The following is an 11,591-nucleotide window of genomic DNA, read 5'->3' as shown; positions in this document are numbered from 1 at the left end:
AACAACAGGCAGGGTTCCAATATATTAATTAAACCTCCCAAAATTTAGGAAGTAGGTCCCAGTATTATCCCCATTTAACAAATGGTATTATTCCATCTTACAGAGTGAGACACAGAAAGACTAAGTTACCCAGTTAGTAAATAGCAGAGCTATGACTAGGCATGTGGTTGCCCTGCCCCAGTCCTCCTGTTGACCCAGCAGGACCCATTTCCCACTCACACCCTCCTGATCTGGCCCTCACAGATGACAACAATGGAAGCAGTGGAGTCCCCCGAGTCTCTGGCTGCTGTAGCTTACCTGCTGAACCTTGTCCTAAAGCGGTGAGTCCTGGTTCTTGCTTGAACCCTAGGTGTCTTCGTGGAGATGGGAGTATGGGTGGGAGGTGATGAGCAGAATCAGGAATCACTAGAAGGAACTCCAGTGTCAGGTGGCATTCTACAGCATCAGGCTTTGGCAGTATCTTGGGATCTAATACCAGGAAGTGTGAGTATTGAGGACCTAGGAAATGAGCAGGGCAGGGAAAGAGGCATAGAATGAATGTTACTACTGGCCTCACTGGAGATCTGTAGCCAGGGCACAGGTGGTAAAAGATTAGTGTGAGCTTAGTAGGGCCATCTTATGGAGGACTCAGGGGGTGGGCATTGGAGAAGGTGAGGGAGGTGTTACTGAACAGGGTGTCAGAAAGGATGGCGCCGGTAATACTTCTCTTGTCAGCTTTCTGCTGTGCACCACGTGGGGCTGCCCCAGCCTTGTGGACTTTACCTTCTGTGCTCTCTCCCCACAGTGTGCCCAGCCCTGTTCTCATGAAGAAGTTCTCTGACACCTCCAAAGCCTTCTCGGACATCCTGTCGGCTCAGACCAGTAGCGGCTCCACCTCAGCCCTCCGATGGGTTAGTGTTTGGGTCTCAATTTCTCCTCTGCCATCTTTCATAGCCTGTCTGATTTGGCTGAAGCTTGCACGCTGCCTGAGAGGAGTTTATGTGCTCTGTGAACCCTCAAATCAATCCCTTTGAGACTTTTTGGAATTGGTGAGAACTTGGTTTCCTTCCTCTCCTGGTCAAGACTGGTGGCACTAAGAGACTGCACCTGTCTTCTTCAGGTCCTCTCCTGCCTGGCCACCCTTCTGCGGAAGCAAGACCTAGAGTCCTGGAGCTACCCTGTGACCCTGCAGGTGTACCATGGGCTGCTGAGCTTCACCGTGCATGCCAAGCCCAAGGTGAGATTGCTGCACTCCAGAAGTTGGTAGGGGGCAGCACACAGCCACCCCTGGGGTCCAACCCTGATGCTGGCCTGTTGGAGTGGGGTGGGAGATGTGGCTCTGAGAACCAGACTCTTGTCACGAGGCTCTGCTTCCTGACTCTGAGGCTGCATCTGCTAAGATGGAGAAGGCAGGGGCAGCTGTCTTTGTGAGAGGGATGCTCTCTGTCAGACCTTCTACGTCTCTGGTGCCTTATCTGTCCTGATATGGACTCTCTAGCAGGTGCAGTTACAGTGACGGGGAGGGGGACACAGTTGGATATTGTTTTCTGCTGTGGTTTGATTTTGGTCATGGTGTGTAATCTGTCTGAGCCTCGGCTTCCTGACTGAAGCCAAGATGATAGTACGGACCCTGATGTAAGGCTATGAGGAGACTCCGTGCTCCCACAGGCCTGGCTCAGCAGGGCATCCTTACATAGGGGTTCTCACTGAGATTCAGGACATGGCTGCACAACAGTAAGCTTAGTCATAGTCATCACTACCTTCTGCAGTGATGTGCATGGTCTTTTCCTCACTTTCTTTGAGTTGCCACAGAAATATGATAGCATTGGCAATACTATTTTGACCACCCTACATAGGCAGACCTCAGAGAAACTGTGGGTTTGGTTCCAGACTCCCCAATAAACTTAAGTATCAAGATAAAGCCAGTCACATATTTTTTTTTATTTCCTAGTATGTATTAAAGGAGCTCTGGTAGTGTAGTGCTTGCGAATTGGGCTGCGAACCTCAAGGTCAGCAGTTCGAAACTACCAGCTGTTCCGTGGGAGAAAGATGAGGCTTTCTGCTCCTGTAAAGATTTACAGCCTCGGAAACCCTATACAGGGTTGCTTTGAGTTGGAACTGACTCCACACACATAACAACACATAACAACAACAACAACAACAGTACGTATTAGGACTCTTGGTGTGATGCTGTAGGATACACACTGGATTGTGGACCACAAGGTCAGCAGTGCAAACCCACCAGATGCTCCTCAGCAACTCTGTACAGGGTTGCTGTGAGTCGGAACTGACTCATTTAACAACAGAGCACATACATTATGCTGTGGTCTATTATGTGTGCAGTATTGCTAAGTGCTGTCGAGTCAGTTCCGACTCCTAGTGACACAGTATAGGGTTTTCGGGGACCATTTTGGTGTGTTTGAACCGCTGACCTGTCGGCCCAATGCATTATCCCACAGCGCCATTATGGAGAAGTTGGAGAGATTATGAGAATGACTAAAACATGACACAGAGCCACCAGAGTTACTCCACACAGGGTTACGGCAGACCTTTCATTTGTAAAAACCCACACAATATCTGTGAGGCGCTCTAAAATGAGGTATGCTTATAAAAAGCAGCACCTCTCTGTAAAGTACTGTAACCTGCCAGTGTTTCTTTTTCCTCTCCCAAATAGAATATGACTTGTCTGCTTGGTGTCTTTTGTCACATTGCTAGCACCAGTGGGGAATGGTTGGGTAATGAATGACTCACTCTCCAAAGGTGAGAGTGCCGAGACCGGAGGTTAGCTTGCTCAGGCCATTGAGTGTGTTGGTAGTAGGGTGGGGATTTGAACCAAGGTTTGTCTCAGGATTCTAGACACTCAAGCCCCTGGCTTAGCACTGGACATACAGTAGGTGTTTGACTCATGCATGGTGCTGGCTGGTTGGATGCTAACCATCCTGGTCACACCCTCCATGTCCCTCAGATCCGGAAGGCTGCCCAACATGGAGTGTGCTCGGTCCTCAAGGGCAGTGAGTTCATGTTTGGTGAAAAGGCCCCTGCCCATCATCCTGCTGCTGCTTCTACTGCCAAGTTCTGCATCCAGGAGATTGAGAAGTCTGGAGGTGGGGCAGTCAGGCTTGGGAAGCGGGTATAGGAGGTGGGAGCTGTCCGGGGTGGGCTAGAGAAGCAACCTCCCCTCTGTGTGCCAGGCTCCAAGGAGGCCACCACCACGCTGCACATGCTGACGCTGTTGAAGGACCTGCTGGCCAGCTTCCCGGAAGTCCTGGTCAAGAGCTGTAGTGAGAGTCTCCTCAGGGTCATGACCTTGAGCCATGTGGTAAGCAATTCAGTTCCTCCTGGAGAACTCCAAGGCCAGGCAGAGCAGGGCCTGAGCTCACCCTGTCCTGCCCTACTTTGCTGCTCCATCTCTGAGCACTGTCTCATCCGAGGTGTTGGGCAGAGCGGGCCATCAGCAGGGTTCTGTGATAGTTGGAAACTGGCCTCAGACAGAGATCAGGTCAGAATAAGGAGAGAGGCTGTGGGGCCACAAAGCCTTTCACCACTCAACCCAACTAGAGTCAGACAGTTATTCCTGTTTGTGGTGGGGTTTTTTTTGCTTTGTTTTGTTTTTTCTCTCCTTATTTATTAACCAATCAGTAAATGCTTCAGAAACCCTATATACAGTCGCTATGAGTCAGAATTGACTCAGTGGCTTTATTTTTGGTTTGGATACATGCTTGGCTGCTAACCGGAAGGTTGGCAGTTCAAATCACACAGTATCCTCATGGGAGACTGACCTGGCAGTCTGTTTCCATAAAAGTTCACTTACCCACTGCTTGAGTCAGTTCCAACTCGTAGTGACCCTGTGGAGTGTGTCTTTTCAAGTCTGTAATCTACTGGAGCAGAAAGCCTTTTTTCTCACTCGAAGTGACTGGTGGTCTTGAACCTCCAATCTTGTGGTTAACAGTGCCAACCGGGGTCCTTCCATAAAGATTACAGCCTAGGAAATCTAATGGGGCCGTTCTCCTCTTGTTGCTCCTGTAAGTAGGAAATGACTCAGCGGCATCTAACAAGCACAGTTCTGTTCATCTTCATGTGTTGTCATTTTTATTCATGTGTATATTAAAAGTTTTTATTACATAAATTGTGTGATCATTATTTAGAAAGGAAAAAGACTATTTAGAAGTGCATTAAGTAAAAAAGCCAGCGTCTTTGTTTCCTCCCACTTTAATTTCCTCAGGTGAACAGTGTAAACCACTTGCCACATATCCTTGCAGACACTTCCTCTTGACTAGACAAACATCCATAAAGATACGTAAAGTTACAGCTCTGATTATAGACTGTTTCTGCAGCTCACTATCATGTTATAAGCATTCATGTTCTTCCCTTGTCTTGGTTAAAGCATTTAGAAAGTTCTCAGTTGCTTATCTTTCTGAGCATCCAGGTGTGTGAGCTTGATTGAGATTCGGGGAGCCATAAGCTCTGTGATCCCCCACTAAAGCCTGTGTCCTCTCCAGCTGGTGACAGCCTGTGCCATGCAGGCCTTTCATGGCCTCTTCCATGCCAAGCCTGGCCCGGGCACCCTGACGGCAGAGCTCAACGCCCAGATCATCACGGTGAGGCTCTATGGCGGGAATTAGGGGCTCTGATGTGCTGGTGGGGCCAGCCTGTTACTGTCTGGAAAATGAGGTGGAATTGGGCTGGCCAGGGCTGCCCCCTTACGGGATATCAGTAGACAGACAGACAGACAAGGAGGCCAACCACAGAAGTCACATCAATGTCTTCCCTGACTCTTGGGTGAGTGAGGGTGTCTTTCTTGACCTAGTAGTGGTGAACTTTATAATAAATGGTTTAAGCATGATCTCATAGTGTTAACAGATGCCTTAAGCCAGGGCCTCTTTACCTTAGGGATCCCTGGATGAACCTAGTAAAGGGCATAAACCCTCTCATTGTTCACAAACTGCATTTTTCTGGAAGTTCTGTGGTCTGTCAGATTCACACAGGGGTGTGGGCCACAGTGTACCCTCCACTGCTCCTGGAGGCTTTCTGCCCTAATGAAGGCAAAATGGGAGGGCTTCACAGAGGGCATGGCAGGAGCTGGCTGGTGGGTCCAGGTCACGGGCTGCTGTTCTAGGGGTGCGAAGGGGTCATTGTCACTGGGGCTGCTGCTCCTTAATCCCTGTTCCTCCCTCCAGGCCTTGTACGACTACGTTCCCAGTGAGAATGACTTACAGCCCCTGATGGCCTGGCTGAAGGTCATGGAGAAGGCCCACATCAACCTGGTCCGGTAGGAATCACTTCTGTGTAGTGGAGGTGGGGAAGATGTGAACTGAAAATTGGAAACGTCATTCAGCTTCCTGAGAACTGGCAGTGTTTCTGTGTCATGTGTGATGATGACCAGATCTTGTTTTTAAGTGTCTCGGGGTAGGACGGTTCCTCCCATATTATCCAGGTCTGATTGCTTTCCTAGCTGAACCTTTGACTAGAAGGAGCTCTGGTAGCGTAGTGGTTATGAATCAGGCTGCTAATCTCACAGTCAGCAGTTGGAAACTACCAGCTGTTCCATGGGAGAAGGATGAGGCTTTCTGCTGACATAAAGATTTACAGCCTCGAAAACCCTATGCAGGGTCGCTATGAGTCAGAACCGACTCCATGGCACACAACAACAACAGGGTCTCAAAGGCCCCTCAGCCTCCGCTAAGCTGTGATTCTGTTTTCCCCTCAGCTGAAGGTGATTTCAGAATCTTGGTGTGGTGCTGTAGGATAAGCACTAGACTACTTGCTAACCACAAGGTTGTCGGTTAAAACCCATGAGCTGCTCCTCAGAAACTCTATACAGGGTTGTTAGATGTTGGAACTGATTTGTTGTTGTTAAGTGCTGTCGAGTCAGTTCCAACCCATAGCAACTCTGTACAGGGTTTCCGAAGCTGTAAATCTTTACGGGAGCAGAACACCTCATCTTTCTCCTGCAGAGCAGCTGGTAGTTTCGAACTGCTGACCTTGAGGTTCACAGCCCGATTAGATGACCCTTAATAACAACAACAAAGGGGACTCATCAGCCTGCTCTGAACCCGGCACTGTTAGATACTTGACATCCGTTCAGTCTCGGGTCACAGCAACCCTATGAGCATGTTCGGTGCCATTGAGTTGATTTTGACTCAGAAAGACCCCATTTGACAGAATAGAACTGTTTGGGTTTTTTTTTTTTAATGTTTTATTGTGAATTATGTGATAGTTTACATGGGAGAACATTATATTTACATTCATCCTATCGTATATCGTTTCATTGCCATGATTATAATCCCTCCGTGTATCATCAGCCAACCACAAGGTATATCCTGCAAGCCTGTCCCCCGGTCGTCAGCACATAGCCCCTCTCCCTCTCTGGGTCTAGAGTCCCCAACTGCTCCCTCTCTCCACATCATCGTCTCTGCCTCCATCTCTGGCGTCACTGTTTTATAGGGTGTTCTTGGCTGTAATCTTTAGGGGGAGCAGATCACCACGTACTTCTCCGGATTTGCTGCTGGGTAGATTCTAACCACCAGTCCTTTGGTTAGCAGCATACCTGTTGTACCACCAGGGCTCCTATGGAAAGTCTTAGCTCATTTTGTGAACAAGAAGTCAGTTATTCAGTATTCCACACAGCCAGTCTCCAGCCCAGCCTTATGAGGCCCACATTTGTCTGCCTATCCCAAGCTACCTTCCACCTGGAAGTGTCAACAGTGGCAAGATGGCCCGTTCCTCCCCTTCCCAGAGTTCATCCTTCAGGTGCCCTCCCACATCGTCCACATCCCCTGCCGCAGGATGTTTGCTTCCGCACCATAGGTGATGGCAGGAAACATGAAATGATCTATGTGTACCCCCAGAGGGGACTGGTTAAGTAAAGTCAGGCCCTTCCAAACAATGACGTTCTCAATGTTTCCAAGACCTAACAGAAGCGAGGTGCAGAAGCATGGAGAGCATGATTGTTGGCTCTCGGTGGAGCCACACCGCCAGGGTGTGAAAGCTGACCCCACCACTCACTGCCTTCTCTGTGGGCCTGTTTCCTCCTCTACAAAGTGGGGGTGTCAGTAGGACTCACCCTGTGGGTTGTTGCAAGGTTCCAGTGTGTGAGGGTTGTATCAGTGCATAGCATGTGGTGTTATGTAAGTGTTAGTTATTGTTACTTTAGGTTTGTCTATGTGTAAAAACTTGTGAAATCGTGCTTGAATTTAACCGTGATTCCCTTGGGCAGTGGGTCTGAGGGTCAGTCTGGACAGGCATGCTGTTTATGCTCCAATGACCTGTTGTTTCTGGCACAGCGGTACTCTCTCTCTCTCTCATAATTGCCCACAAGCAGGGCCTGTAGAGCCCTGCAGACCAGTGATTACTGTCAGACCTGGACCTTTATCTTGACAGGTTGCAGCGGGACCTTGGACTGGGCCACCTCCCTCGCTTTTTTGGGACTGCGATGACCTGCCTCCTTTCCCCACACTCACAGGTGGTGGCCACGGCTACCCAGAGCCTAAAGGTACTGCTGTCTCCAGCTCTCCAGCCCTACCCTAGCTTGCTGCTGCCTTCCATCTCCAGAGCCAGGTCCTGGGAGGAGGCTCTGGAGTGGGGAATTGGGCTTCCTAGAAGCTTCAGGAAGTTGTCATTCAGGAGGAGTGAGTGGCACTGGGGGGCTGCTGGACCCAGCAGCCTGCGGCCTCTGTTTGCAGGAGATCCTGAAGGAATGCATTGCTCCCCACATGGCTGACATTGGCTCCGTGACCGCCTCGGCCCCAGGGCCTGCTCAGTATGTCTCCAAGATGTTCAGGTGAGAGCGTGGTGTTCCCAGTAGCAGGGTCTGAGGTGTGCTTGGTGGAAAGTCCATCACGTTGATAAATGGGCCACGTGTGAAGGGCCAGGCGCTTCTTGGGACCTCAGGTTGTTTGCTGAACTTCCACCAGAGCAGTCACCATGTCTTGAGCACCAGAAGGGAGTCCAGTCCAGGGAGTGGACAGTGTGGTACTTCAATGGTGGATGCTAGTGCAGGCTCTGTTGATGGCAGGCCCAGTCACTTGGGCAAATTCTGTCTCTGTTTACCTCATTGTCTTCCTCAATGGCTACCTTGTGAGGAGTAAATGAGATGACGTGTGGCATTCTCAGAACAGTATCTGGCATGTAGTAAAGTACTAAATAAATGTAAGCTGTTGTTACTACTACTGTGTCTAGAAGATCCTTATGGTTCTATGAGTTAGATGGTTCTTGCTGTGTACTATTACGTGGATTCAACTCATAGCAACCCTAGATGACAGATCAGAACTGCCCAGTAAATTCTCCTAGGCTATAATCCACAGACAAAATAAGGAAAGATGTTGTTAAGTGCCATCGAGTCAGTTCAGACCCATAGCAACCCTGTATAGGGTTTCTGAGGAGCTGTTGGTGAGCTTGAACCGCCAACCTTGCAGTTCAAATGGCTTTGCAGTCTGGCGCATTAAACCACAACACCACACCAGGACTCCAAGGAACGATGTCATCAAATGAAGATGGAAGGACTACAGAGTCACTGTACTGAAAATAATTTGTCAGTATTCAGTAATTTCAGAAGGTAGATATGATTAAGAACCAATAGTATTAAAGGAAGAGCCCACAGTGCACTGAGGGCATTAGTGAAACACAAGGACTCCAGAAACTGATGGAATACAAATTGAAATGTTTTGACAAATGGAGCAGGGCTGGAAGCACTCACTAGTTTATGCCAAGAAATTTGGAAAACAGTTACTTGGTCAACTGACTGGAACACACCAGTCAGTTTGTGTGCATTCCAAAGAATGGGTTGTGGAAATTATTGAACAATATCATTAATATCACACACAAGTAAAATTTTACTGAAGATAATTTAAAAATGGTTGAAGCAGCACATTTGACAGGGAGCTGTCAGAAATTCAAGGTACAAGAAGAGAACATGGAACAAGGGCTGTCAGTGTTGACATCAGATCTTGTCTGAAAGCAGAGAATACCTGAAAGATGTTTTTCTTGACTCCGCAAAGATGTTCAACTGTGTGGATCATAACAAACAGTGAATAACATTGTAAAGAACTGGAATTCCAAAACACTTAATTGTGCTTATGTGGAACTTGTACATAGACCAAGAGGCAGTTGAGGGGGGTCGGGGCTGCTGTCTGGTTTGAAATCAGGAAAGGTGTGTGTCAATAAAAGAGAACTTGAGGTACATGATGGTAAAAATTAAAAAATACAGCTTTCCAGTATGGATTGCAGTTCAGTGGAAAGAAAACATATTCTCACAACTGGGCCAATAGACAGCATCACGAAAAACTGAGAAAAGATAGCATTGTCAAGGATTTCATTTCACTTGGATCCACAATCAATACTCACAGAAGCAGCAGTCAGAAAATCTAAGGACATAATGCATTAGGCAAACCTGCCGCACAAGACCTCTTTGAAGTGTTAAAGAGCAGAGGGCTCAGTTTGAGGGTTAAAGTGCACCTGACCCAAACTGTGGTATTTTCCATTGTCACTTATACTTGTGAAAGTTGCACAGTGAATAAGGAAGACCGGAGAAGAATTGGTGTGTTAGAATTAGGATGCTGGAGAATATTATTGAAAGTCCCGTGGACTTCCAGAAGAACAAGCAGAAGTATAGCCAGAATGTTCCTTGGAAGCGAGGATGGTGAGGCTTTGTCTTATGTACTTTGGAAATACTATCAGAAGGGACTGGTCCCTGGGAAAGGTCAGTGTGCTTGGGGAAGTAGAGGGTCAGCGGAAAGGAGGAAACGACAGTGGCTGCAGCTATGGCTCAGACATAACAACTGTGCGGGCTGTGCAGGCCCAGGTCCTGTTGCATCCTGTTGGACCTGGGTGCTCAGAGCCAACTCAGTGCAAACAGTAATCTTTGATAGGAGCAGATTGCTGAGCCTTTCCTCTTTTTTACTGTTAACTGGTTTTTCAGAATGCATTGTATTATTCCAATTATGTTAAGTCTTAATTGTGAATTGGGTAAAAATTTATAGAGCGGATCAGCTTCCCAAGTGTTTTCTCATGCAGAGCCACTGGTGGGTACCCTCCAGTGATCTTTCTGCTGATAGCTGAGAGCTTAAGCATTGCGCCACCAGGGCTCCGTAGGAGTTAGCTACTAACCCCATTTTACAGCTGGGGAAGCAGAGGCTCACCCTGTGACCAAGAGTTCCATCTTCCTCATGGTGTTGCACTGCCCTCCACTCGCACCAGGGGGCTCATCACTGGCCACCTTCGTGTTTCCTGGAAAGACCTGACTCCTCAGTGTCTGTGCTTGGCTTCAAGATAAGGGCTTGTCTCTTACGAGGAAATCCCAGGGATCTATCTGGGAAGAAGTTTTAGGAAAATTCAAGGAATAGAGTTACCCCTTCTCACAGCCCCCCCCCCCCCATCTTTCCCCAGCGTAAGTAAATCCAAGGCCTGGAGGGGGCTGACTTCTTTGAGGGCTGCACAGGCTGGAAGGGGCTGGATGCTGAGGGGCTCTCCTCCCTGAAGCAACTTTACCTTCCACCCAGACCTCTGCATCTACCTGCCCTCCCTCTTTGGTCAGACTGAGAGAACAGGCCACAATGGACAAAACACATGCTCTGGAGTCCTAGTTTGGCAGGTTACTCCTGACCTCAGTTTCCCCTTTGGAAGAGGAAACAAGTAATCTACCTCACAGGTTTAATTAGACAAAATGCATAAATGCAACTCTTAGCACAGTGCTTGGAGGACAGTGGGTGTCGGTTGTTCTCTGTGCCTTTCCTGCAGCCCCCCAGCCTTAGAGCCATCTGGTGTCTAGATCTCCTGGTGCCAGCCACCAGCTTTTCCTGGTTGGAGCCCAGAGTGGGCTTCAGTGTGGTCCTGACTGTGGCCTTTCCTTTGGCAGGACAGTGGAAGAAGGCCTGACATACAAGTTCCATGCCGCATGGAGCTCCGTGTTGCAGCTGCTGTGTGTGTTCTTCGAGGCCTGTGGACGGCAGGCCCATCCTGTGATGAAGAAGGTGAAGTAGAAGATGTGGGGACAGCACCCCAGGTGGCGCTTGGGTTGTGCACAGGGTTCTGGGCCCCCTAGATATTGGGATGTGGGTGCTGAGAGGATGGGGATGTGTATCTTGTTATAGCTACTCGCACCCTGCCCCCTCTCCTCCCAAACACACACACAGAGCATAGATCACCCAGGAAAGTGGATTAAGGGACTGACGTGGAAGGAAAAGGCAGCACGGGCAGGAGCCTCCCTCCCCCACCCCCACCTGCCGGCTTTGGCTGGGGTTAATGAAACTCCCTGGGAGCCAGTGTGTTTCTCCCCACTCCCATTCTGCTGTCTTTTCATTTTTAATTGTCTCAATGCCCTGTGATGTTCTTAGTACTGTTGTTGATTTTTAAGCAGCCACAGGTCCCAGCCTAAGGAGACTTGGTGACACATGGTGAAGAATTGGCTGTTAACTAAAAGTTCGAACCCACCCAGTGGTTCTGCTGAAGCAAGGCCTGGTGATTTGCTCCTGTAAAGATTAACCCACTGCCAATGAATTGATTCCAACTCATAGTGACCCTTTCTAGAGTTTACAAGGCTGTAAATCTTTATAGAAGCAGATAGTCTCATCTTTCTCCCTCCAAGTGCTGGTGGGTTTGAACTGCTGACTTTGTGG

General features: G+C 48.7%; 1 protein-coding gene across 3 annotated transcripts in view; it reads left to right on the top strand.

Annotated features, from left to right (window-relative positions):
- Positions 1-11,591, top strand: part of RRP12 (ribosomal RNA processing 12 homolog (S. cerevisiae)) — a 36,320-nt gene that overhangs the window by 6,657 nt on the left and 18,072 nt on the right. The window contains exons 4-13 of one of the 3 annotated variants that reach the window (XM_006831199.1): positions 244-320; positions 785-890; positions 1,100-1,216; positions 2,945-3,083; positions 3,171-3,298; positions 4,479-4,577; positions 5,157-5,248; positions 7,360-7,471; positions 7,662-7,759; positions 10,832-10,946. In XM_006831199.1, the coding sequence (XP_006831262.1) occupies positions 244-320; positions 785-890; positions 1,100-1,216; positions 2,945-3,083; positions 3,171-3,298; positions 4,479-4,577; positions 5,157-5,248; positions 7,360-7,471; positions 7,662-7,759; positions 10,832-10,946 (1,083 nt within the window). The remainder of the gene's footprint in view (positions 1-243; positions 321-784; positions 891-1,099; positions 1,217-2,944; positions 3,084-3,170; positions 3,299-4,478; positions 4,578-5,156; positions 5,249-7,359; positions 7,472-7,661; positions 7,760-10,831; positions 10,947-11,591) is intronic. The other 2 variants (XM_006831200.1, XM_006831201.1) reach the window with 2 other exon arrangements.

This window comes from Chrysochloris asiatica, unplaced genomic scaffold (genome assembly GCF_000296735.1).
Source record: "Chrysochloris asiatica unplaced genomic scaffold, ChrAsi1.0 scaffold00003, whole genome shotgun sequence".
Classification (NCBI taxonomy): Eukaryota; Metazoa; Chordata; class Mammalia; order Afrosoricida; family Chrysochloridae; genus Chrysochloris; species Chrysochloris asiatica.
This window is presented reverse-complemented; position numbering and strand designations above follow the sequence as displayed.